The sequence below is a fragment of the Chionomys nivalis genome, chromosome 3 (genome assembly GCF_950005125.1).
Source record: "Chionomys nivalis chromosome 3, mChiNiv1.1, whole genome shotgun sequence".
Taxonomy (NCBI): Eukaryota; Metazoa; Chordata; class Mammalia; order Rodentia; family Cricetidae; genus Chionomys; species Chionomys nivalis.
The window spans coordinates 99,068,463-99,094,957 of NC_080088.1; the positions used below are offsets into that span (position 1 = coordinate 99,068,463).

Here is a 26,495-nt window from a genome sequence, read left to right on the forward strand (position 1 = left end):
CTTAAACAAAATTAAATAAATAAAGATCTGAAAGTTGGAGAGATGTCTGGGCAAAGAAACTGGAATTGGTTCTCAGCACCCATGTGGCAGCTAACAACCATCCATACGTCCAGTTGCAGGGGATCCAACCCACTCTTCTGAGCTCTGTTGGCTCCAGGCACACATACTGGCAAAACATTCATACCTCTGATGGGTGAAGGTAGCTCTCCCCTAGGTAAGGGTGGGGTTCTTCGGTGGTCTCAGAAAAGCCCAGATGTTAACCACTGTCCATCCAGAAGCAGCTGAAGGCCTGCGTATTGTGGGAAAGTTGGGAATCCTCCATCTCTGAGCCCCCCTTCCCCTTCAGTACCCACATGGTTGATCTCGTACCCCCTACACTGCAAATGGGAAAAAAAAGTTCCAAGCAGAGGCTCACTACAGATACAAATGTTTATTCTACATAAAAATCTCACAAAATGGGTAGCTGGTTGTACCAAGACCTTTGGTGAAGGGGTGGAGGGAGTGGCCGTGAGAGAAGGCAGCACGGACAGTGGTCACAGTCACTGGGCAGGAGCAAAGCTGAGGGAAGGGGGCACACAGACACGGCCCCAACTCCCGCTGCATGCGCTCGCATGCATACTCCTTGCCTGTGGACAAGAAAAGGTTCCTGGGGCACGGGATACATTTTTGACTGAGAAGCCCCAAGATAGCAGGGGAAAGGAGTGGGGAGCCCCCTCCCCAGCTGGCTGCTGAATACTGCATCCAGTACACCTGACATCACGTGGCACATCAGTGGGAGATACCTGACTTTTCAGAACATACAGAGAGCAGGGGACCACTGTCCCCAACATGCAACCCTGGCCGCAACTCAACATGCCTGTTAGAAACTGTGGGCAGAGGCCTGAGGTCTGCTCCACCCTCTCAGCTCCAAGCCAGGCTGGAGAGGACACCACCACGCTTCTTGCAGAAGTTCACTAGGCTCAAGCCCAGCTCAGGGACATGACTTCCGGGGCTGTGGTAAGGGCAGCCGAGGCCAGAGACATTGTCAGCTTTGCCCAAAATGGAGATGCTGGGTGCTCCTAACACACCGGCAGCCGTGACACCCTGAGCCTCCTGGCAGTGGTAAGCTAACAAAGACTTCAGTGTTGGGCTATCCCTTAGGACACCTCTCCCCTAACCTGAAAAGCAGCACCATGTGACCAGCTGGTCCCCACCCTCCAGGTGCCTTGGCATGGTGGGGAGAGCTGGAGAAGCCAGAGGGCAGGGCAGGGGAGGGCAAGGTTGGGGTCCAGAAAGGAGCCCGAGTCCCAGGGGAGGGTGGACCTCAGGCCTAAAGAAAGACGGACCTGGTCAGGGCCCGAGTCTTGCCCACACTGGCCTGTCCCCAGCCCCTCTGGGTGTTCCTGATCCTGCTCCCCTCTGCCTCCTGTACAGATACACACTGTCACAAGATCATGCACACGACACGGCTTGGGGCAGGGTGGTAGGAACGGGAGCCTCATGGCAGAGAGGGAGCAGTATGGGATGGGGAGGAAAAGGGCTCCCAGCCAGAAGGCAGGGATGGGGAGGGCAACCCAGCTAGGCGTAGCAGCCAGAGGCCTCCTCGGGGAGACCTGTCCAGAGTGGAGAGGTGGGTGGAGCTGGTGTCTATCCAAAGATGCCCCCAATGGTGGAGGCGATGACGATGCCCAGAATCACACAGCAAATGATGATCATGATCTTCTTCTGCAGGGAGACAAAGGCAAGCCTCAGAAGAGCCATGGGGGTGCCAGAAAGGAAGAGCCAGAATGAGGGCTCAGGCTGGGGCTGAATAATAGAATGCCAGCCTAGAATCCCCCGGTGAGGGGTTGGGGGTATATCTCAGTAGTAGAGCTTTTGTCTAGCACGTGCTAGATCCTGGGTTCCATCCCCTATATGGACAAAAACACCCAAAAATCAGGAAAATGAGGGTTGAGATCTGAAGGGTCAGGACAAGGGGTAGGGGATGGCCTAGAATGGGCTGTTGATGGAGCAGTGAAGGCTATGATTGGGTTTCTGAAAACAGGACAGAGGCAGGTGGGGAGGAGTGTCTCACAGTCTGGGGGCTGTCCGGGGCACGGGCTTGGACAAAGCTGGCCACTGACCCTGCGCGCCTTGCTCTGGTACTTGACGGCTTTCTTGGTGTCAGACACTGCCCTCTCCACGTAGTCCACAGCGTGCTCCACGTTGTACTCGATCCTGTCAATCATCTCCCCCTGCAGGACCAGGGGTACCCAAGGTCCAGGTCTCCCTCCTCAGAACCAGAAGGGAGCTCAGAGGAGGGATTTGGGAAAGTACCCTGAAGTCAGAGAGAGAGAGAGAGAGGAGAGAGTGGTGAGAGGGCAGGGAGCTTCTCACCTGTGCCACCAGGCCAGGCACCTGGCCAGGGCATCTTGAGTACAAGGCATGCCAGGAACAGCTCCCATCTTTCCCAAACAGCAGCCATCCTGGGGGTGAAGTTGGCCATGCAGTCTCAGGCAAGGGTGAAGATCATGCAGAGGGTGGTCAGCTGTGACCATATGAAGTACATAATGCCAGGCACAGAAAGGCAGGGCGGGAGTGGGTGGGCTGCATCCTGAGCCGGGCCTGGCCGAGGTGTAGCAGGTGACCATGGGCAAGCCTCTTCCTCTCTCCTTAGGGGCCAGTTCCAATTCTTTTAAAGATTTTACTTATTTGTTTATTATGTATACAGTGTTCTGTCTGCATGTACACCTGCATGCCAGAAGAGGGTACCAGATCCTATCATAGATGGTTATGAATCACTATGTGGTTGCTGGGAATTGAACTCAGGACCCTCTGGAAGAACAGTCTGTGCTCTTAATCTTAAAGACATCTTTCCAGCCCTCCATGAAGTTCTTAATATCTGCTGTCTTCAAATTTTGAGACCCTTTAGCCAGCCCACAGTCCTCTCTGGGTCCCATGTTCTTCATCTGCCCATGACTCCACCCCACAAGGCTCACAGCAATGGTCTATCTCAGTCTCAGTCTGACACTTCCTCCTAGGAGCTTCTCACCAGGACGCAGCAGCAGCGCCCCACTAAGGTTATGTTACATCTACCCGCAGAACCCCTAGTCTACCCAGGCATGACTTAGGAGCCTAGCACTTGAGAGGCTGAGCAAGAGTATCATGAGTTCAAGGCTAGCCTGGTCTACAAAGCAAGACCCTTCCTTACAAAGGTAAAAGAAATCCCAATTCCCCCACAAAAAGATCCAAACAGATAATAATAATAATAACAAAACCAAAAACAAACAGCACCAAAACCCCAAGAAAACCAGGTGTGGTGACACAGCTAAAATTCTAGCACCAAGGAGGCTGAGCCAGCATAAGGAGTTCAAAGCCTGGCTTGTGCTAAACAGCAAGATTATCTCACAAAAGCAAAAGAACAAAACTAAATCAACACTAGAAGTCAACAACAAAATCAACATCAACAAAGCCAGACGTGGAGACTTAGCCCTGTACTCCGGGCACTCAGGAGCTGGAGGAGGGGGATCACCATAGACCCGAGGCCAGCCAAAGAAGACCCCATCTCAGAACAAAGGGCTGGAGCTGAGGCTCAGTTGCTATGGCAGTTGCCGGGAATGCCTGGAATGCAGGATGTCTCTCTCACTTTCGGATCCTCAGCACTGAGTTCAGTGGCACACACCTGTGATCGCATCATCTGGGAGGAAGTGGAGGCAAAGGGATAGGATAGGCAGTTCAAGGTCCAGGACTTGAGATGGCTCAGGAGATAAGGCTGATTCTGGCCAAGCCTGAGTTCAGTTGGCCCACATAACTGAAGGAGAAAACTTACTTCCAAAAGCACAAATGGACACAGATACATAGGGTTGCACGTACGCGCACACATATGCACACTCACACGCATGCACACATGCAGATGTAAAAGGTTTTGATTTTCTTTTTTAAATAAAAAAATCCAAGGTTAGACTGAGATGGCTCAGTGGTTGTGAGCCCAAAACCCCAATTCCAGGGGATTGGACCCCCTCTCCTGGCTTCCGTGAGCCCCAGGCACATAGTGCACGGACATGTATGCACATTAAAAAATATATTAAAAATATTTAATATATAAATTATATATAAATAATATAATATATAAATATATATAAATATATATGTGTGTATATCTATTAGTTCAAGGGCATCATCTATCTATCTATCTATCTATCTATCTATCTATCTATCTATCTATCTATCTATCTATCTATCTATCTATTTTGGTTTTTCGAGACAGGGTTTCTCTGTGGCTTTGGATCCTGTCCTGGAACTAGCTCTGTAGACCAGGCTGGTCTTGAACTCACAGAGATCCGCCTGCCTCTGCCTCCAGAGTGCTGGGATTAAAAGCGTGCGCCACCATCGCCCGGCTCAAGGTCATCTTAAGCTACAAATCAAGTTTGAGGCTGGCACGACACATCTGAGACCCTGTCTCCAAAACAAAACCCACTCAATAAGAGCTAAAGAAATAAAGGAACAGCTTCTTGGTACTAAGCACCACCAGTTTTCCCACCTCTTCTGTCTCCAACTTTGGCTTGGCCTTGACCACTCCCTGCATCCCACAGAGCTCCTTTCTCCTCAATCTCAGCCTCCTGCTGAGCCCTTGGCATTGCCAGTCCCCCAGCCAGAGGCTGATTCGCTTTTCTCCTGGGAGCCCTTCTTGGTTGGTCCCTTTGTGAGGGGCAGAGGAAGCCCTGAGGAGATGGAGCCCCGAATGTGTGTTAGGACACCTTGCAGTGGCAGGCGGAAGTCAGATAATTGGGGTGAAATGGCTCAGTTGACAAGTACCACAGTTTGGATCCCCTGTAAAAAGCACCCACGTATAAAGCCAGCCACAGAGACCCGTGCCTCTAACCCCAGTTCTGTGAGCCAGAAATGGAGATTTGAAGCTCACAAGTCAGTTGGTCTAGCTGATTTGGTGAACTCCAGATTCAGTGAGAGAAGGTGTCTCAAAGAAATAAGGCACATACGCATGTGTATACACACACACACGATCTCAAGTTTTAGTTTATGACTTTGTGTTAGGCCTCATTCATAACTATCCCAGGTCTTCTGTGGCTTCTAAGTCACAGGCTGAATATGCCTACCTAGGACTCTGAGCCCCCAGCATCGCCGTAGAATATTCCATTTGTTCTGTAGAGATGCTGTGCTGCCCTTTCCCACCCAACAGGCATTTGCTTCTGTAAGCAATGCTTGGTTGTCTTGTCCATTGCTATGCCTTCTGTTCCTGGTGACCCATGACAGTTTGTGAAGCCAGGGCAAGGCTGGGGTGAGGGGTGGGACCATGCAGGGCCAGGGGGACCAAGCAGAGCCATGCAGCAGGATCCCTGGAGGCCCTTACAACAGACTATGGTTACCTGAAGACACCGTCCCTCCCGGGCAGGGCAGCGTGTTGGGTGGAAAGGGAAGGGGTTAGTGTGGTCCTGGATGCTGCTGGGAGCCAGAGGTCCTAGCATCACAGATGCGGGCACTCACCTGGCTCTCCACCAGCATGGCCATGTCCATGAACATATCGTGCAGCTCCCGGATGCTGGTCTCCAGCTTGATGATCTCACTGTGCCTGGTTTCGATCTCGCTCAGCGCCTGCTTCGAGATGCTGGAGTCCATGATGATCTAGGAGAACGGGGAGCCTGTCATTTTTCGTTTTTCAATTTATGTGTATGTGTTTGTTGAGATGTGTGAGTGTAGTGACTGAGGGCCAGAAGAGGGTGCTGGAGTGACAGGTGGTTAGGGGCCGTCAGACACGGGTACTGGGAACCAATCTCACGCTCCCCAGAAGAGCAGCAAGGGCTCTTAACCACCAGTCATTTCTCCAGGCTCAGGGATTAGTTTTGTCAATTTATTGTTGTTGTTTGAGACAGGGTTTCTTTATAGCTTTGGTGCCTGTTCTGAACTCGTTCTGTAGACCAGGCTGGCCTCAAACTCAGAGATCCACATGTCTCTGCCTCCATGTGCTGGGATTAAAGGCGTGTACTAATACCACATTAACAACATTAATTTTGTCAATCAGACATAACCTGAAATCACCAAGAAGAGTCTCATCTCAATGAAGACTGTTCAAATCAGCTTAGTTAGGGACATATCTATGGAGGACTGTCTTAATTATCAATAAAGGATTGTCTATCAATGTTAACTGAGATGAGAAGACCCAGCCCACTGTGAGCGGCACCATTCCCTACCCAGAAGATCCTGGACTATGTTAAGAGGAAGCGCGCCGAGCACTAAGCATGCGAACATTCATTTTCTCTCTGCTTTGACTGTAATGTGACTTCCCTCTCCCCTGGGTTGCTTTTTGTCCAGGCATCTTATTACAGCCATGGAAATGAAACCAGAACAGGGGCCAAAGAGAAAGGTGACTAGGATGAGCAGAGGTTACGCAGAAGCAGCCGCCGCCACAGCCCTTCCAGCCTCCTGTTCGGCTCCACTGCTAATTAGTTTCTGTGTGACTCAATTCCTGCCTGAAATGAGGAGCTGATGACACCCCCCCACACACACAGAGTTAGTGCTCAATAAATGACTGTTTTATTATGGCAGGCATGAGCGTGAACACCATTAATCCCCAGCACTTGAGAGGCATCAGTAGACAAATTTCTGTGAGTTCCAAACCAGCCAGGTCTGCACAGAGAGTTCTAGGACAGCCAGGGCCACATAGTGAGACCCTGCCACCGAAAATAAATAAATAATATAAAATGCACACACATGCCCTTATTTATTGTGTGTATGTGAGTGTGCGTGCATCCATGCTCAACAGCACATAGGTGGAAGCCAGACAAGGAGTCATCTTCTTTCATAAACAGTGCTGGCATCAAACCTAGGTAGCTGTTGAGTCACCTTCTTTTGAAACAGGAACTCATGTATCCTAGGCTGCCCCGAAACTGGTGGCACAGACAAAGATAACCTTAAACTCCTGATCCTCCTGACTCTATTTTTTTGGTTTTCCAAGACAGGGTTTCTCTGTATAACAGTCCTGGCTGTCCTGGAACTTGATTGGCAGAGCGGTCAGGTCTCGAACTCAGAGATCTGCCTGCCTCTGCCTCCTACGTGTGAGGATTAAAGGCCTGCGCCACCATGCCTGACCTGCCACCTCGCTGGGTTTTAGTAAGCGCTGAGAACTAAATCCATGGTTTCATGAGTAGCAGGCAAATACTTTAACTACCGAGCTACAGGTCAGTCCTGTTTCGGGGATTTCCTAAACATTTGTGTGTGTGTGTGTGTGTGAGCGTGCATGAACAGGTCTGTGTACCAACTTGCACACACGGAGAGGCCAGAACAAAGTATTCTCCCCTGTCACTCTTCTTCACCATTTCTTAAACAAAAATAGATGTAAAACAGTTTTTATTTGCATGTATGGGAGTGCGTGCATGCCGCAGCTTGCTTGTACTCAGAGAACAACTTGGTGAAGCCGGCTCTCTCCTTCCTCTAAGTACTTCTTGGGGACTGAACTCAGGTCATAAGCCTCAGCATCAAGTTCCTTTCCCCTCTTAGCCATCTTGTCGGCCCTGCCTCTGTGAGACACAGTCTCTCACTGAACCAGAAATTCACCTTTTTGGTTAGGCTAGCCGGCCGGCAGCTCTCAGTTTTGGCCTGGATTTGCCTGCTCACTGCTGCAGTTACGGGCACTCCAAGTCTGTTCTGAGGCAGGGTCTCAGAGCCCAGCCTGTCTGCTAAGGTGCTGTGTAGCGAAAGACGACAGCGACTCCACCTTCCTCCCTCCATCTGCCTGGTGCCAGGACGACAGGTGTGCAACATCGCACCTGCTTGGTCTACAGACATACCCTGGTTGGCCTTGAACCAGCAGCACTGTGCTCTCTTCAGCCTCTCAAGTGCTGGGTTTACAGGTGTGAGGCATCACGCCCGGCTTAGATACCGGTCTTAGTTTTTCTTACTACATTTTATTTGCTCGCGCGTGTGCACACACACGTGCTGTGATGTGGTATGTGTGTGGAGTGTGTATGTGTGTGTGTGGTGTGCGCGAGAAGACAACTCGCAGGAGTTAGTTCTCGGCTTTCACCATCGTGTCCCAGGGATCCAACTGAGGTCATCAGCCAGGCCTGGCAGCAAGCTCCTTTATCTGATGAAGCGTCCTAACCCAGATACAAGTTTTGATTTTCACTTTTGCCCCTGATATTTATGGGACCCTCAACTTGGTCTCCTCCCTTTTCTTGAATGAGACTCAGGCTTTCTCTAAAATCCAAACTCTGTCCTGACCGTGGGTTTGGCACTCGCACTGGGCCTTGTGTGGAGACATGTGGTCCATGGGTCCCGGTAACAGGGAAGGCTTCCCACTCACCCCAGAGGCAAAGATGGCAGGGTTCCCGCTCTCCAGCATGTCTTCCAACTCCTCACTGGTCGTGGTCCGGCCAGCTGTGAGTGGAATTACATTAAATCCTGCCTTCTCCAGGGAACTCAGTAGCTTCTAGTCCTAGCCCTCCGTCGAAGCCCACCCTCAACCGCACCTCCCGCTACAAGTCCCACCCCTAAGGGAAGGGCCCCAACCTTCCGACCCAGGCCACACAGGCACCACAAGGTCCTACCCACCTCACCTTAGTCCAAGGCCCATACCCAGGCTCCACCCATGGCACCACCCATGCAGCACAAACCACACCCCTAGCCACAGGCCACACCTACCACCACTTAAGCTCGAACCATGGCCACAGGGCCCTGCTTCAGTCCAAACTACATTCCTAGCCACAAGCCCCATCTACCTCTCCTTCAGCCACAGGCCCCTCCTTTCCAGCCCGGACCCTGTCCCCAGCTCACTGATCTCCAGCTGCCTCTGGATGCGTCCTTTGCAGCGTTCTCGGTAGTCGGACTGTGTAGCATTGTACTCGGACATAACCTCCACAAACTTTCGTGACAGAGTGGAGTGCTGGGAGTCGGGGGCGGGGAGACAGGAGAGCAGGTAGGTATCAGGCTCCACGGGGACCCAGAGACCCGCCCACCCCCGCCGTCCTGCTGCACCTGCGTCTTCCGGATCCTCAGGTCAGCAGATGAGCGGTTCAGACCTTCCTCCTGCTCTATGCTCTGCTCGATGCCTGGGTGGAGGGTGATGATAGGGGACGGCTGAGCAGTGCATGGCCTCCGTGCATCGGCTCCACCCACAAGTGGAGGCTTCAGCTTCCCACCCCACACCCCGGGACGAAGCTTCTGCCCGTGTCAAAAGGTATGGGGGAGGTGGGGCCATACAGAAAGCAAACTGTAAATAAAAATGGAGGGGGGGGGACCAACAATGGTTCTTCTCGCTGGCTAATGTGTGCAGCTGTGTACATCTGTGTGCAAGCACACGCCCACCTGTGGATACCCTAAGTAAGGTAGGGGTGTGTGTGAGTGTACCTGGATGTACTTGCTTATGCTAGGACTGGCAGTTCGGGCCACTTTGTGACCTGATAATTCCTCTTTTGTTCAGGAAAGCTTGGACCTGGTGTCTGCAAACCTGCAGGACATGCTCCTTTAACTGCAATGGCCATGGGACATGTATGTATATTTGTGAACGCAGACAACACAACAGATGGTCTCTGCATGAGTCCAGGATGCCAACCACCTCCTTGGGTGGGTTTTAAAATGTATTATTTCTACATAATTCTCATATGGCCCAAGCTGTCCTCAAACTATGTAGCCTAGACTGTCCTTGAACTCTTGATCCTTACAACTCTGCATTTGGAGATGACAGGTGAGTCTCCACACCCTCTTGTAGGGGTCTGTGAATCAGATTCAGGACTTCACACAGGCTGGGCTGTACCAACTGAGCCACATCCCCAGCCACCTAACCCGGAGTGACTCACTCTTTAACTTGGAGCGAACTTTGTTTGCTGTCTTCTTGATATCCGACATGAGCTCTTCCAGCTCCTCCTTGGTCTCTACAGGGGGAGAGGGGACATATGGTGTAGGATACATACATGTTTTTCTCCTCTTTCAGACCCGGCCTCTGGCACCAGGAGTGAACAGGGGGCTCTGGGCAAACCCCAGCATTAAGGCGTCCTTTCCTTCCCTTGGATACATCTTTGTCTACAGTTGCAATTCTAGGCCGAGGCCACCTCAGCTACAGTCTTCCCCCCCTCCCGCTGCCTTCCAAGAAGCCACCCTCCGGTTTCACTGCTTCCCCCATCCCTTGCGGATAACAGATGGGGCTAAATTTAAGGCTGGTGGGGCTGCAGTCAGTGCTGAGGACTGTTTGCTTACTGGGTGCTGGGGGTGGGATGGGGCCAGGTTCACCTGGCTTCACCTGGTGGCTCAGGAGGGTAAGTGTAAACCTACCAGGTCAGCAGGGTGCCCACCTTGCCCACTTAGTCAAAGTAACAGCTGACCCTGAACTCCTCACAAAGCTGTCCTTTCTAGGTGCTTAGCTCCCCTGAGTGGCTAAGAGGGGCCACCGTGGTCTTGGTGGGAGGTAGCAGTTTCAAAGGGAGCACTTCCCCCAGGGAGTTGTAGCCCTGGAGGTGACAGGTCACTGGGGGTCAGGAGAGATGACTAAAGGTGAGGGAAAGCCTTGTCTTAGCCACAACTATGACTTTAAGCTGGCAGAGGCCTCAGAGTGCTCAGCCTGTTGCCCGCCCCCCCCCCCCCCCCGACCACCACCAGTATTGCCCTCTCTTCAGGAGAGACTGGGATCAGGTTCTTGGCTCTCACCTTTCCTCCCATACACACTGGGGACAGAGGGCTTAGGGGTGATAGCAGTGACTATCAGGATAGGAGGGTCACCGATCCTGATGAATGTCAGGGGGGCTCTGCGGAGTGGAGGAGGGGAGCCTTCCTCCCACGAACAAAAGGAAACTTGGTCACCAGCTGCTCTGCCGTCTCAGCCTTTTTTGCTCAGACCTAAAATAGCCCAGCCGGATGGCGGCCCCCAAGGAGCGAGAAGCAGCGTTGATCCAGGAAAGCCCCCCCCCCCCCCCGACCCGCTGCCAATTACCATATTCCTCCTTAGCTCTGCCCTGCCTCCCAGTCCCATGGGATGCCCTCTCCCCTTGATGAGCGGCTGCATCTCCTCGTGGCTCTGCTGCCCAGTTCATGGGAACTATACCCACTCTGTGGGCCACACAGGGATAAGTGTGGACAGCGGTAGCACTGGAAGCTGAGAGAGGAAACCGGGTAGTTCCGGTATGGTGTGCCCGCCCCACCTCCAGCAGCTGAGGGGTCCCCTGGCCAGCTCCTCCCCCTTCCTTCAGATAGAGCCCAGGCTATCCTGAAACTTACTGCTAAGCCACAGATGACCTTGAACTTCTAATCTCCCACCCCTACCTTCCTGAGTGCTAGAAGGGCTATGAACGTGTACCACCACGTCCCAGTTACAGGGAACCGGGGATTGAACCCAGAACTTTGCACAAGCTAGTCAAGTACTCCATCCACTGAGTTACATCTGGAACTCATTGCTTTCTTCTCACCACAAAACGACCAGATTATGCAGCCCACATGAGGCCACAGGGTGACCTAGATAACCACAGACAGCGACACATACATCACCGCAGCCATCGTGGACAAAGGTTCAGAAAGGGATAGAGTGAGTTGGCTGTACAGCCTTCCCACGACCCCGGTGGTTCCTCCCTCCCCTCCCCTCCTAGGACGTCTCCTTAGGTACCAGACGCTTCATTCTGCCTTGAGGTGGGGGGTGGGGGAACAGGCACAGCACAGCTGCTATTCCTACATATTGACCCAAAGGGCCAGAGGGAACCTTATCCTGGCCCAGAGGGTGAGGAGCCCTGGATGAGGAGGACACACGCTTGACACAGAAGCCTTCCCTTGTCTTTTGCGAACCACAGGGGGCTGGCATTCCCAGAGGATAGGGAATGACAGGATAGCAAGCTTCCAGGAACTAGTGACCACGGAGGGCGGGCAGGTGTGCCTGGGTCCCTGAGGCAGAGGAGTGGCCAGCCAGTGTCTCCCGGAGCCTGAAGTTAAAACCCTCCAGGGTAGAGGGTCTTGGCGGGGCCTGGCTACAACACACACACACACTCACACCCCTCAACAGGAATGTAAAGACCAGGCCAGACCCTGTTTAGGACCGAGTGGGATTTAGATACACACAGGCTCCCTGTGTGAAAGGAGACAGGAGATTAACTTCCTGGAGCTACAAGAATGCAGGACTCTGGGCTACTAAGGGGCAGGGTGCTAGATCTCACAGGAAGCTTGCCTGCTCTGTCAGAGAGCCATCTCAGAGTTGCCATCTGCTCCCAGGGGCGTCAAGGAGGGAGGGGTTAGGCTGGGCAACCTCCAATTCATCAGGTGACTTACTCTCTCCTTCTCCCCGTCCGTCCGTCCATCCATCCATCCATTCATCCATCCATCCATGCACAGATCCTATTCCCAGCACCCTAGGAGAATTGCCTGACATCCCTGTGCCCTTAGGAAAAAGCCAGGGAGCTGGGGAAGGGGAGGCTGGCCTGGAACTCTTTTTGTAAAATGACCTTGAACTCCTGATCCTCCCCAATCCCCACCTCCTGGGATCACAGGTGTGTACCACCACCCCTGGCCACCACAATCTTCACAGCAGGCCCAGATCTACTGGTGATGCGGGTAATGACTCGTTCAACTCCAGGTTTGGATCAGGGCAAGGAGCCCTGCCTTCTACACGTGCAGATCGAACCCCACTGCCCCTCACACCCCAGTCCAGGGGGGCTGGGGCTCAGGAGCCCTGCTTTGCAGCTGCCCCCATTCTCACTCACTCTCGTCCGGGTTGGGGGAGGCCAGGATGGCGCTGTGTTTCCGCTTCACCTCCTCCACGTTTTCAGCAATCTTGTCAATAAAGCCCCGGATCTCTTCCACCTGGGGACCCAGGTCAGGGGGGTTAAGAGGAAAACAGTAGGGACTCAGAGGGAAGATGGGCCAGCACTGGGAGCCAGGCAACCGGTCCTGGAAAGTCCCAAGCATGGCCTCTGCTTTGCTAAGTAAGCATCAACTTATCCACCACCCTCAAATTGGCTCAGACTGGAGCCCCGTCCTGGGGGGTGGGGGGCGGGGGGAGAGCAAGACTTAGGTGCAAGAGAATCCTGCACCAGCTCTTGGGTGAGGAATGGCAGGGGCAAGAGGGGACATTGAGCAGGCTGGTTCCCACCTGTTCGAAGAACTCATCCATGAAGCGGTCTCGGTCCACGGTGACAGTGACATCATCATCGTCATCGCTGTCCTTGGCCTAGACAGGGTCAAACATACATGTGAGTAGACATGAGTGGGTCCTCTGGGATCCTAAATTATGAACCTTCTTTATACACAGGCACAGTGAGGCTCTTTGGCTGTTTATCTCCCTCTTGGGAGTCTCTGGGCAGGAGCAAGGACAGATAAGCTGTGTCCCAGCTTCCCGCCACAGTGCCACCTGAAGGATCCCCAGTACAGTAGAGAAAATCTGCCTGTTAAGTGGGTGACAGAATCATGTCCCCTTCCAGTAGCTATGGAACTTAGTTACCACACCAGTGGTCCCTAAAACTGAAGCCAACCAATAGGTTGCTGAGTTAACCGAGCTCCACTCGAGTCTCCAAAATTTGCCAGACAGACTCCTTGCAAGCCAGGGCTTCCTACTCTCCAGACACAATGGTCTTTGTTTTGTTCTGTTTTTAGACGGGCATCCCACTTTCTAGGCCAGGCTATGGTTAAACTTCTGACCTTCCCTCAGCCTCTCAAATGCTGGGATTACGGGTGAGTGCCACCATGCCTGCTTCTCAATTAAAATGGAGCTCAGAGTTTCCAAGACCTGTAGGTCCCAGCGTCCCAAAAGCAGCCATATAAAAACCACAATTACCAGCCAGGGAATAATTAGACTAGACTTGCCTTCTGGCCATGGTCATTGTTTTCTCCCTTTCTATTTGTGTGTACACACATGTGTGTATGTATGTGATGTGCATGTATGTTTGTCTGTGTGCATGTGCACACACATGTAGAGGCCCGAAGTTGATGTCCTCAGTTGCTCATCCTCCATGTTTATTGAGGCAGGGTCTCTCAATCAAGCCCAGAGCTTGCCGATCAGATATGGATGGTCTTGCTAGCCAGCTGGCTCCAGGGATGCCCCGTCTCTTCCTTCTGACGCTGGATTTACAGGCAGGCGGCCACACTCACATGGCATGGGTTCCAGGGATTTGAACTCAGGCTCTCTTGCCTGTGTGGCAAGCAGTGTAATTGCTGTGCAATCTCCCCAGCCCCTGCTCATAGTCATCCTAGCCAACAACACCTGGAGTCAACCAAGGCCATGAGCTGGTTAGTTCAGTGTCCTTCCCCACAGCCAAGGTCCACCAATGTAACCTAGGACAAGAACTATCATCTTTGGGTCAAGAGCTCAGGGCTCTGCCAAGGCTGACTGCTCAGTACCTGATGGCAGAGGGCACTGTCTGCTCTCTCAACATGATTCAGGTTGAGGGGATGAGAAGGCCTGACTCAAGGACGTCCCATCCCTGTGAAACTTATACTCTTCCGTGAACTGGGGATAGCGAGAGCTGACTGTAGGGGCACAGGACTTAGACTGAGACACAGGCATTTTCTTGGGCTCCATTACCACCCAATGCAAGGGGGTGGCTTGAAGCTTCTCTGGAGGCAGCGCTGAGGGGCCCCCTCCCATCTAGAGATCACACCTCCTCCCCCGGGCAGCTAAAATAAACCCCCCGCTCTACTCCTTCTTCTCCTCAGAGTGCCTGTGGACTTCACCAGGTGGCCATCCCTCCCCCATCCATAGACTGGGAGCCATTGTCACACTTAGGAGCCATTCCTGGCTGTGGAGTTGAGTCACGCAGGGTACTCCTTAGGGAAACTGAGGCATGGCATAGCCTGCAAGAGCTCTGTCCCCTGTCACTCTGCAGCTAGCCAGGTCCTGAGCACTGGAATTGGGGTTTATGCCATTTGGTCTCTGGGGTACTCGAAAAGGTGGAGTGATAATGGTTCCATTCACATAAAAAATTTTTAATTACAAAAAAATACATATAGTTGTGGTACATACGGGTATGCATGTGTACACCATGCATGGGTAGGTACGTGCCTGCACTCCGTAGGTCAAAGAACAAATTGTAGGAGTTGGTTCTCACCTTCCACTATGTGGATCCTGGGGATTGGACTCAGCAGAAAGCACCTTTACCCCGGAACCATCTTGCCTGCTCCTTTATCTTATAGCCCAAACTAACCACCAACTCAACTGGCGTGCCTGAGCGCTTGTGCGGCTGAGGATGGTCTTGAACTCCTGACCCTTCCAGCTCCACTTCCTGGGTGCTAGAATTGCCCGGTTTCCAGCTTCCTTATCTGGGAATATCCGAAGCCAGTGAGGCAGGAGCCTGTAATCCCAACAGCACTCCTCAAGAGGATAAGGAGTCAAGGTCATGCCCGGCTGTGTGGGGAAATCCAGGCTAGCTTGGGCTACAGTGACCCGGTCTCAAAACCATTCAAATGGTTCTTCAGTTGAGAGCTCATATTGCTCTTACAGAGGATCCGAGTTTTGGTTCCCAGCACCCACAACAGGCAGATCACAACCACCTGCAACTCCAGCTCAAATGGATCTGGTGCCCTCTTCTGGCCTCTGCGGGTACCTGTACTCAAGTGCACATATCCACTCAAGGACATACATATACTAAAAGTTTTAAAACAATAAAAATAACACTAAAAAGAAAGGTCAGTTAGTAGTTAGTAGAGGGCCTAGAACGCACATAACCCTGGCTCTATCCCCAGTCCCTCAGAACTTGGGTGCCAGCCTTGCCGAGCCCCCTGCTCCACCCTTGGGACTCACTCTTGGGGCTGGGCCGGTATTTCTCCGTACCACTTCACTTTGCCATTCATCCAACAGGTATTCGATTTCTCTAGAGCTCGTCCTACCATCCCCACTACTGCCTAAGGGTTGGAGCTAGAATGGAGACTGGCAGGGATATGGCCAGACCTTGTCTGTGAGGGCAAAGCTGGGAAAGAAGGGCCTGGAGAGATTCTGAAGGGGCCATTCAGAGTGGCCCCAAAGCCAGTCAGGTTTGGGTCTGACCTTCCAGCTGTGGTCAAACCCGGCATGGCTCTCAGGTACCCTGAGGAAGAAGCCCATAGGAATCACCTTTCTCAAGGTCTCTCGGCGGGAAAAGTTTCTTAGCTCACAGCTCCAAGTTATAGCCTATTACTGTGGAGAAGTCGCAGTAGCTGGACCTTGAGAGGACCAGCCAGTCACATCACAGCCAGTAAAGAGCAGAGAGGAGGGCTGGAGAGCTGGCTCAGTGGTTAAGAGCACTTGCTGCTCTTGCAGAGGACCTGAGTTTGGTTCCTAGCACCCACATGGTGGCTCACAGCTGTCCACTCTTACTCAGTGCAGGACCCAAGGAACAGTACCACCCACAGTGAGCGGGGGTTTTCCCACATGAACAGCACAGACATGTCCCATGCAGGTATGCCCATGGGCCAAGGCAGTACAGACTAGCTGAAGGATTGAGTCTCTTCCCAGGTTATATGAAGCTGACAGTCAAAGCTGGCCAGCAGCCATTGCTGTCTCTGCCTCACTAGGACCAGTTCCTTCTCCTCCCCACATCCCAGAGTCTACCGACTGCCCCTATGAGCATCTTCCCGCCCCTGCAATCCACGCTGCTTCCCCTGGACTTCTGATCCCATGAAGTCTACCATCCCCTCACCCCCAGGTGCTGCCTCTATCAGGGGACCCTATCCCTCTAATCGCCCCCCATTCCTCTGGTTTCCCACACACTTTCAGATCCAGACGGAAGCCACGGCCACGCTTTCATGCCCAGGGCGACCTGAGGAGCCCCGCCTCTTCACCTCAGAATTGCTCCCTTACCACCTTTCCCAGACAGCACTGCCCATTTCTGGAAGGCACCGCTGTGGGCAGTCTCCTCTCTTTCCTGTGGTTGGCTCTCTGCTCTAAAGAGTCTGTTCCTGCCTCCTCCCTAGGGTAGCTCTACCGGAGCGAACAGTGTCACCAGCGTCCTCCCTACTCTGCTCCTCTCAACTCCAGTAGGCATTCCTTTCTCCAGAGGCCCCAAGACGCGCTCTGCTCTGCTCTGCCTCTGCCCTGTGTTGTGCAGTATGCAAACTGAACCTGCTGTAGTTTGAGCAGTGTCAAAAAACTGAGCGGTGGTGACGCACACCTTTAATCCCAGCACTCGGGAGGCAGAGGCTGATCAAGATGTCTAACTCTCTTAATATAGCCAGATAATCAATACAGGGCTGCTGGCAAAATGGCTCAGCAGGTCAAAGAGCTTGCCTCGCAACCCCGATGACCCGAGTTCAGTGGCCTGGGTTAAATTCCTGGAATTCATATTTATTTTTAAAAAAAAAAGCTGGATGCGGTGGCTGTTATGTTAGCTCTCAGAGCATCTACAGGGAGAAGGGAGGCGGAGCCAAAGAACCCACTGGAAGCAGATGCGGGAATGAGAGGAGAGAGTCTGTCTCAAAAACAAGGTGGGAGGGAACTCAGGAGGGGTCAGCAAGTAAGAGCTCCTGCCACGAAGCCTGCGGACCTGAGCTGGATCCCTAGGACCCGCAGAAAGATGCATAGACAGAAGCAATGATACAAAGTTGTCCTCTGATGTCAACACAGGAGTCACGGCAAGGATGTACCCTCACAATACATCACACACACACACACACACACACACACACACACACACATTGATGTACCCTCACAATACATCACACACACACACACAAGGATGTACCCTCACAATACATCATACACACACAAGGATGTACCTCACAATACATCACACACACACAAGGATGTACCTCACAATACATCACACACACACACACACACAGAGTCCTCATCATACATCATGTATGATACATGATGCATACAGAGAAATAGAGATAATTGAAACAATTTTAAAAAATTATAATCACGCCAGGCGGTGGTGGCGCACGCCTTTAATCCCAGCACTTGGGAGGCAGAGGCAGGCGGATCTCTGTGAGTTCGAGACCAGCCTGGTCTACAAGAGCTAGTTCCAGGACAGGCTCCAAAACCACAGAGAAACCCTGTCTCGAAAAACCAAAAAAAAAAAAAAAAAAAATTAAAATCACATAATACTTTCTTTTAAGGAAAAGCCCAAACCGTCCCCTGCCCACAGTCCCCATGGCTGGAGTGAAGACACAAAAAGGACCTATCCTGTTTCACTTCGTTTGCTTCCTCCCCTCTCACGCTTGGTTTGTCCTGAGTCGATGCAACAGCCATCTGTCTGTCTCCGTCTCCCCAGGGCTGGGGTCACAGGCGTAGGCCATGATGTTCCTCCCAGACATATTCCTGACCAAAGCAAACCCGGTAATGAGGCTAACCCGGCTATCCTGGCAGGCCTTCCTCCTGGTGTCCTGACCAGGGTGGGCACGGTACATGAGCACAGCATGGTCACCCATGCACCAGGAAATGTGGCTCGGCTGGAAGAGTGCTTGCCTGTCATGAATGAAGTCCTGGGTTTGCTCCCCACCACCGAATCAACATGGTAGTGCATGTCCGTAATCTGAGCACTTGGGGTGGTAGGGGCAGGAAGATGAGAAGTTTAGGATTATCCTCAACTACATACCAAGTCTGAGGCCAGCCTGGGCTACATAGACACTGACAGACAAACCCAAATGAGCAGCCAGGTATTTATTTGATGATTGAGGATCCAGGTGGGGTAGTGGAAGCTACATAGAAGGGACAGGACAAGGACTTGGTGAACTTTAGCATGAAGGCGACAGCTAGGGGTAAGGATAGACCAAGGCTCAAACATCCTATGGGCAGACGTGCACAGAAACCAGTCTTGCTGCCAGTCAGGCCAGAGTGTCTCTGGTCCTCTTCAGAGCCATCTCCTCAAACTCCCAGATTGGAACCCTCCTGTGTCCAAGAACCCCCAAATCAGAAACATGGAAACATCTCCCTCTCTCCCTCCTCACCTCTCTCCCTCCTTTCCTGCTATGTTCTATGAGACAGGGTCCCAGGCTAACCTTGAATGCACAGAAATCCTCTTGCCTCCACCTCTCAAATGCTGGCATTCCAGCTGTGCAGCTGTTTGACAACCCCACCCTCAATGCTATTCCTCTCTTTCATAGATCCTAGTGACTTGATTTTTCTTGGTGGGTTTTGTTGCTTATCCCCGGTTTTGGACCCTAATTCATATCCAGGACCCTTTAGGGGAGGGGTTAAATATCCATTTCCAGGGAGCTGGAGAAATGGCTCAGCAGTTAAGAACTCAAAATTGCTCTTTCAGATGACTGACTTCAGGACTCAGCACCCACACTGGGTAGCTCACAAGGGCCTGCAACTCCAGTTCCAGGGGATCTGACACCCTCTTCTAGAACCCTAAGGCACCTGACACATGTGCACATACCCACATACAGACATACACATATAGACAATTAAAATCCCCCAATGAAGGGCTGGCAATACAGCTCAGGGGTAGAGCCCCTGCCTAGAATCCTCAGTGAGGGGCTGGGATGTGGCTCAGTGGTAGAGCCCCTGCCTAGAATCCCCCAGTGAGGGGTTGGGGTGTGGCTCAGTGGTAGAGCACCTGCCTAGAAACCCCCAGAGAGGGGCTGGGGTGTGGCTCAGTGGTAGAGCACCTGCCTAGACTGTATAATGCCTTGAGTTTGATCTCTAACACTGCAAACAAATAAGACAAACTCCACAGAAGTCATGTGTGGTGGTTTGAAAGAAAATGGCCCCCAGAGGGAGTGGCACTATTCGGAGGTGTGACCTTGTTGGAGTAGACGTGGCCTTGTTGGAGGAATTGTGTCACTGTAGCTGCAGGCTTTGATATATGCTTAAGCCACGCCCAAATGAGACAGTTCACTTCCTGTTACCTGCAAGAGCTACGTCTCAGCAGCATGTCTGTCTACCTGCTGCCATGCCATGGACTGAACCTCTGAACTGTAAGCTGCCACATCAATTAAATGTTTTCCTTTATAAGAGTGACCGTGGTCATGGTGTCTCTTCACAGCAACAGAAACCCTAACTATGGCACCATGGTACCTAACGGCAATCCCAGCACACAGGAGGCAAAGGCAGAAAGAGCAATACAAGTTTGAGGATAGCCTGGGCTAAACATCAAAATCTTGCCCCCAAACAACAAAAAAGCCATCAATTAAAACACACCACCACCACCACACACACACACACACACACACTCCTTGGACAAGTGAAATGTCTCAGTGGCTTGCCACCAAGCTTGATGACCTAAGTTCAACCCACATAGCAGATAAAAAAAACTGATTCCTATAAGGTCTCCTCTGACTCCCATGGGTGCACTGTGGTTCATGGGTGCCCCTTCCAAACGCCAGTGAGATGGCTCAGCCAGGCAAAAGCCCTTTCCACTCAAGCCTGGCAACCTGAGTTTGATCCCTGGGACCCACAGAGAGGAGGAAGGAGAGAATGGACTTCCCAGAGTTGTCCTTTGACCCTCTGACCTCATGACTGCCAGGAAATTGCAGGGCCGGAAGCAAATGTTGTCCCCAGCAAAGACAACCGAGGAACACGGGGCTCCCCTGAGCCACCGCGGGCAGAGAGCTCGGAGCTGCGCCTAGCGGTGTTGATGACAATCTATGTGATCTTCCTGGCACAGACTCCCGTATTCCAGGACACTTTTCCTCCAGAAAGCCAGTGTGATTGTTCTGGGAGGTGCAGAGGCCGGGGGATGGCAGCAAGCCAGCCAGCAGGGTTTGATTCATCTGCTGGCCCAGCCAGCATTGCTGTCTGGCTGCCTCCAAGGCTTTTTTTTTTTTTTCCTTCCTCTTTAGTGACTAATCAAAGTCAATATCGCTAGTGCAGAGAGGCCCTGAGCTCCAGACAGGGGTATACAGAGAGAAGCAGGCTGGGTCTCCAGAAAAGCAAGCTCCCATTTCCACCCTGGAGCCAGATGATCTCTGCAACTCCACTTCCTACTTACTTAAAGTCTCTGCCCCAGCTCAGCACCCTCCACACAACCCAGAAAGGGGCAGTACTGGGTCGTGTATCCTTAAATAAACCCCTGGTCTTCTCTCAACCTTATGTTTGTGCAATGGAAAACAGGTGGTTTGACTAGATGGTCCTGTAAGTCGGTTCCATCTGCATCCCAGCCGTACACATGCCCAAGTATAGAGTTTATTCTAAACCCTCTCCCGGGGAGCTGAGGAGGAATAAGGAAACCACACACTAGGTCACCTCCTCTGGGTGACAAATATAGTCATATCCATTTTATTATTTGTTTTTCATTCTGGGTTTGTTGTTGTTGTTGCTTGTTTGTTTTGAGACAGGATATCCTGTAGCCCAAGTTGGCTTTAACTGCTAAGTAGCTGAAGATGGCCTTGAACTCCTGATTCTTTTGCCTCGGTCTCTTACATTCTGGGAATACAGGCCTATGCCACTAAACCTAGCTAATACCAGCTCCATCTGACAAAGGAGCAGAGAAAATAGGTTAAGCAGGAGACAGAGATGGTACCTTGAGGAGCAGGGGACTGGACATGGACAAAGAGAACCCTGGACTACCTCTTCCAGAAAGTCCTGCCTGTCCTCAATCTCATAGAGCACAGAGAGCAAGGTGTCAGGGGCCTTGATATCACCCCCCTCCTTTTATTTATTTATTTATTTATTTATTTTGGAGTTGTCAAGACAAGGTTTCTCTGTGTAGCTCTGGCTGTCCTGGAACTCGCTCTGTAGACCAGGCTGGTTTCAAACTCACAGAGATCCAACTGCCTCTGCCTCCCGAGTGCTAGAATTAAAGGCGTGCGCCACCACCGCCAGGCCACAAGTGTTCTTAACCATGGAGCCCTAACTCCAGCTCCCTGCTATATCTTTTATTTGAGACAAGGTCTCACCAAGTTGTTGAGGCTAATGCCAAAATCACCATGCAGTTCAGACTGACCTTGGATTCAAGAGTTTTCCAGCCTCAGCCTCCTGAGTAGCTGAGAAGACAGACGTGCACCACAAGACAGGCCTGGCTCGGAAACCTTTCATTTGGGGGGAGGCCTAAATTCTACTCTCTTGTCAGCCGACCCCTCCTTTCCGATCACAGTCTTTATCTCAGGATGTCCAGCTCCCTCTGGGCCACAGAAATTCTAATTTCTCCTCTGCCCTGACTGTCCCTGGGCACCCTCTACTTCTTGTCACAGGGTCTCCTGTGCCATGCTGGCCTTGCACAGAGGTGACCAACAATCTGGGGATACTCTGAGTTATCGGTGTGTATGTGTGTGTCCGTTCCAGAAATTCTCCAGAAGAAAATGAAGAACTAGGACTATAGCTCAGCTGTTAGAGCTGCCTGAGCAGCGGGCAGGAAGCCCCGAGTTCCATCCCCATCACAGCAGAAACTGAGTTAGTGATGGGGCACGCCTGAAATCCCAATACTAGGAAAGTGAAGGTAGGAAAATCAGAAGTCCAAAGTCATCGTCAGCTATAGGAGACCTTAACTTAAAAACAAACAAAACCCCACAAAATTCAGGGTGCAGACCTGTTCACGCGTGTCCAAAATACCAATGCTAGAGAGGCCAAAAGAGTAGGACTCACATGGCCAGTGTGGGAAAGACCCTGTCCCAAGAAAAATTAAGGGCCAACAAGATGGCTCAGCAGGTAAGGGCGCCTGCCACCAGCCATGACACCGTGAGTTCCATCCTTGGAACCCACACGATGAAAGGAAGTCCTCATGAGAGTTGTCTTCTGACCTCCATGCACACGCAGCCGTCCCATAATAAATAAATGGATAAATATAAAGATATTAAAATAATAATAATGATAATAAATAAAAGCTGGGTGTGGTGGCTTATTTAACACTTAGGAAGCTGTGGTAGAATGTGTAAAGTCTGAGGCCACCCTTGGCTACATAATGAATTCCAGGCCAGCCTGGGATGCAGAGAAAACCTGTGTCGGGGGGAACATGAAAAAGAAAAGAAAAAAAAAAAGCAAAAGAGAATCAGTTTGGTGGTATGTGCCTGCCACCCTAGCAGTAGGGAGCTGGAGCCTGCAAGATCAGGAGTTCTAGGCAACATAACAAGTTTAAGATGAGCCCTTCTCCAACAAATGAAGGCAGGAAGAAGGAAGAAAGCGAGGGAGACCTCTGAGTTCCAGGCATGAGGCCTCTGCATGTCACATGTTAGGGGAACAGCTTACTCCCCAACTCTCTCCCCAGCTGTGTGATCCTAGACCGATCTTGACCTCTGTCGGGTTAGGCTTCTGATCTGGGGGCCTAGCTACAAGGCTAGGGACAGGGGAACCTGCTGGCCCTGCCATGATCGATTTCACTGTGCATCTGCGATCTGGGAGAGGTGGGGCTGAGGAAGGCTAGAGGCCTGGGCCCAGCCCACAGCGCAGCAGCGAGGAAGCACGCCAGCTCCTTCCCCAAGTGTGACTTTTATAAATAAGCTCTCTTCTCCTTCCTTCCAAATGTGCTGGTGCTGGGTGGGGGAGAAAAGGGAGGAGGAGGAGGCAGAGGACGAGGAAAAGGGAGGGAAGGCTGGAGCAGGCACATAGATGCCATGAAGGCGTCCTGCAGCATCAGCACCAACATCCCCATCCCTGGTGCCTCTGTGCTTTAAAACCCCGACTCCTGCACTTCAGGGGCTCCTGCAAATGCAGTCACAACTGGAAGACCTGGGATCTCTTCCCAAGCCCCAAGAAGATGGGCTGAGTTTCCCCTTTTTATTTTCTCACATACCCCATGCTATCTAGCATCAAAATTCCCATAGGGCTAAAAATGATGGTGAATTCTGGATCCTTCTGCCTCCACCTCCGAAGTGCTGAGATGACTGACAGGTGTGCCCCAACACTCCAGGTTTATGCTAGGCAAGCACTCTCCCAGCTGAGCTACGTGCCAAGCGTCCCCTCTTTGCATCTCATAAACAGGAACTCTGGGACAGGAGAGCAACGGATGTCTTTTTCAAGACAGGGTTTCTCTGTGTAGCCCTGGCTGTCCTGAAACTCGCCCTGTAGACCAGGCTGGCCTCGAGCTCACAGAGATCCTCCTGCCTCTGCCTCCCGGGTGCTGGGATGAAAACCATGCACCATCACTGCCCAGTGAGAGTAAGGGATTTCTAAAAATGGCAGCAGCCCCCATGACTATTTCAGTCCAGCCATGCTTGGATCAGCTATGTCCTCCATGGACATGGCCAGCGGGCCATGAGGACCATCTCCAGGGGCTTTGATACCTGGATGGAGTAGAATGCATGTAGGGTTAATTTGAAGGCCAGTAGTCATCCCCAGGCTAGTGTTGGGGACATATATCTAGGTTCAAGTTTTTTTTTCTTAAGATTTTAAGATAAATTTTAAGATTTTTAAAAGATTTTTAAAGATTTTATGTATATGAGCACTCTGCCTTCTTGAAGGGCTGCATGACAGAAGAGAGGCAACATTTCCCATTACAGACGGTTCTGAGCCACTATGTGGGTGCTGGGAATTGAACTCAGGACCTCTGGAAGAGCAACTAGTGCTCTTAACCACTGAGCCACCTTTCCGGCCCTAGGTTCAAGTTTTTTACAACCCAACTGTCTGACCTTAATCTACCGCCTGTTCAACAAACAAGCGGGCCACTTTTTCTGTGCCTCAGTTTTACCTTCAGCAGAGAGGCTGATGGCTGAGAGCCAGAGAGTGCAATCGCGTGGGAAGGCCTGCTGTGTTCCTGGGTGTGATTTCCCTCACCCACCCACAACAACCGCACTAGGTACCCCAGCCAGACCCGGCCATGTGCACGGCCATCCATCACCTGGACATGCTATCTGAATCAATCTGGCACCAGTCTGACACAGTGGTGCATGCTGTTATCTCAGCACTCGTGAGGCAGGGGGATTGCTTTGAGTTTAAGACCCAACTGAGCTACATAGTTCCAAGCTACCTTGGGCTACAAAGAAAGATATATATATATATGACACCACATAAAACACAAAAAACATAGCACAGGAAACTTGAGGGCGGTGACAAGGGACCGGAGGGGGAAGCGTTTAAAGACTATCCGTGACATGAGAGACTGTCTATTTCCTTTGAAATAGATGAGGCTCTGGGCACCCAGCCAGGAATAATAGAGGTCTGAAGGCATGTGGGGGTCGGTTGCAGGTAGACCAAGAGGAAGACAAGACTGCAGAGCACAGATGTGGCTGGCATTCCGGTAGGGGGATCCAGGCACAAACGGGGAAGCTAAGCAGAAATCAAAGCCATTAGGCAAAAGCCCAAAGACAAAACTTTCCATGAAACGCTGTAAGTGGGGCACAAGAAGAGAGATCTAGGGAGCCACCCAGCTGGGGGGAGGGGGCTCCCAGAAATCAGTGGGTGGAGCTCGCTGGGGATGGTCAGCCGGGTAATCAGATAAGACAGCCCGATAAAGCACCCTTATTCAACCCTCCCTCGGGCTAGCTTAACTTCTGTCCCTCGGTCTGAGGCCCGAGGAAGGATATTTCCCTGTGTGATGAGAGTAGGAGACCGGGGTCTCAGGATTTAGAGATGATGGGTCTAACTTAGAGCCATTCTACAGCCTTCCACTCCTCTCCAAACCCCGCCCCAAGAGCCACACCCCAAAGGCCTCCGTCACACAGGTAGGAAAATAGATCCAGGTCGCAGTTAGACCTGGAAATCCAGGAAGGGTCTGGGCAACGCTAGCTTGGGTTGCCTAGAAGCCCAAAGGTGGACCAAGGGTAGGTATTGTTGAGTGCTTAATTCAGAGGAAGCCGGGGATCCCTAAGACGACCGGGGTGGATCGGGAGCCACAGGTGATGGGAGCCACAGGTGATGGGGCGCCCCAAGAGACAGCTCCCGCAGAGGCCACCCCCACCCGGCGGCCTCATTTCCGCAGCGCACCCAAGGATGGAGTTGGGAGGGGAACTCTGGGCAGGGGGTGGGGGAGACGAGAGGCTCAGCCTCCAGGGGACAGTACAAGGACGGCTTCAAGCGGGCGGGGAACAGGTCACGATTTTGCATCCCGCCACTGAAACCCCATAACAGCTCCCCAATCGCCCCCAAACAGGAGCGCCTCGAAAAGTTCCTCAAGACCCCAGGTTCCAGCCATCAGTCCCAGTGCTGAAGAGCTCGAGTCCGTCACCCGAAGTGGATCGGAGAGGTGGGACTCCCAGGGGTGTTCGGAGGTCCCTCAGGCTTGCAAAGCTACCTCTGACCCCTTGTGGACGCCCCGGTGGCCGGCGGGAGCCGAGTGGAGAATTGTGGGGCGCGGGGCGAGAAGCGCGCGGGGATCGGACTCACCGTGCGGAGCTCCTGGGTTCGGTCCTTCATGCTCCCGGGAGTGGCAGTAGGCGCCGGCTGCAGCCGAGTGAGCCCCGCATGCGCGGATGCCGCCCGGCGGCTGCGCAGCGCCAGCCCGCGCCCCGCCCCAGTCCCTGGGACCCCCCAAGCCCAACCCCAGATGGCCACGCCCATCATCCTTCCGCGCTGTGATAGATCCCGCCCAGGGCTCCGCCCCCGGGGAGTCCAAAGTGGGTACAAATCCAGCCTTCAGATTCTGGTACCTACTACCTCCAGGCATCCGCGAGTGATCTCTTCCTCGAAGTGGCTCCAACTCAGCCCCCACCTCTCTTCAACTCCCTAATCTAGATCCTGGATTCTGACCCTCAAAGAGTGGCTGGAGTGTACTTCCCCACAACACACACACACCCTTGTTTTAAAGGTAGAGTCTCACTGAGTAGCC

At 52.2% G+C, this 26,495-nt stretch overlaps 1 protein-coding gene across 2 annotated transcripts; it reads right to left on the reverse strand.

Annotated features, from left to right (window-relative positions):
- Nucleotides 1-415: 415 nt before the first annotated feature.
- Nucleotides 416-26,150, reverse strand: Stx1a (syntaxin 1A). 2 transcript variants are annotated; one of them, XM_057764208.1, is made up of 10 exons: nucleotides 26,054-26,150; nucleotides 13,034-13,111; nucleotides 12,645-12,744; nucleotides 9,768-9,842; nucleotides 8,947-9,020; nucleotides 8,746-8,854; nucleotides 8,276-8,349; nucleotides 5,461-5,598; nucleotides 2,103-2,213; nucleotides 416-1,704 (listed from the first exon to the last, which is right to left on the reverse strand). In XM_057764208.1, the coding sequence occupies exons 1-10, from the start codon at nucleotides 26,081-26,083 to the stop codon at nucleotides 1,627-1,629; spliced, it is 867 nt and encodes a 288-aa protein (XP_057620191.1). In that variant the 5' UTR covers nucleotides 26,084-26,150; the 3' UTR covers nucleotides 416-1,626. The 2 variants fall into 2 exon arrangements, 1 of the variants encoding a protein (XP_057620191.1); XR_009056815.1 differs by lacking the exon at nucleotides 416-1,704 and having other exon boundaries at nucleotides 2,180-2,296; nucleotides 5,343-5,598.
- Nucleotides 26,151-26,495: the final 345 nt, after the last annotated feature.

What these genes read in the sequence shown, in the direction of transcription:
- Stx1a (XM_057764208.1), bottom strand. Translation starts at nt 26,083, where the DNA reads ATGAAGGACCGAACCCAGGAGCTCCGCACG. An exon ending in TGAGGATCCGGAAGACGCAG is followed by an intron (nt 8,855 to 8,946) that starts GTGCAGCAGGAC and finishes CCCGACTCCCAG; the next exon opens with CACTCCACTCTGTCACGAAA. An exon ending in CCAGAGGCAGCTGGAGATCA is followed by an intron (nt 8,350 to 8,745) that starts GTGAGCTGGGGA and finishes TTCCACTCACAG; the next exon opens with CTGGCCGGACCACGACCAGT.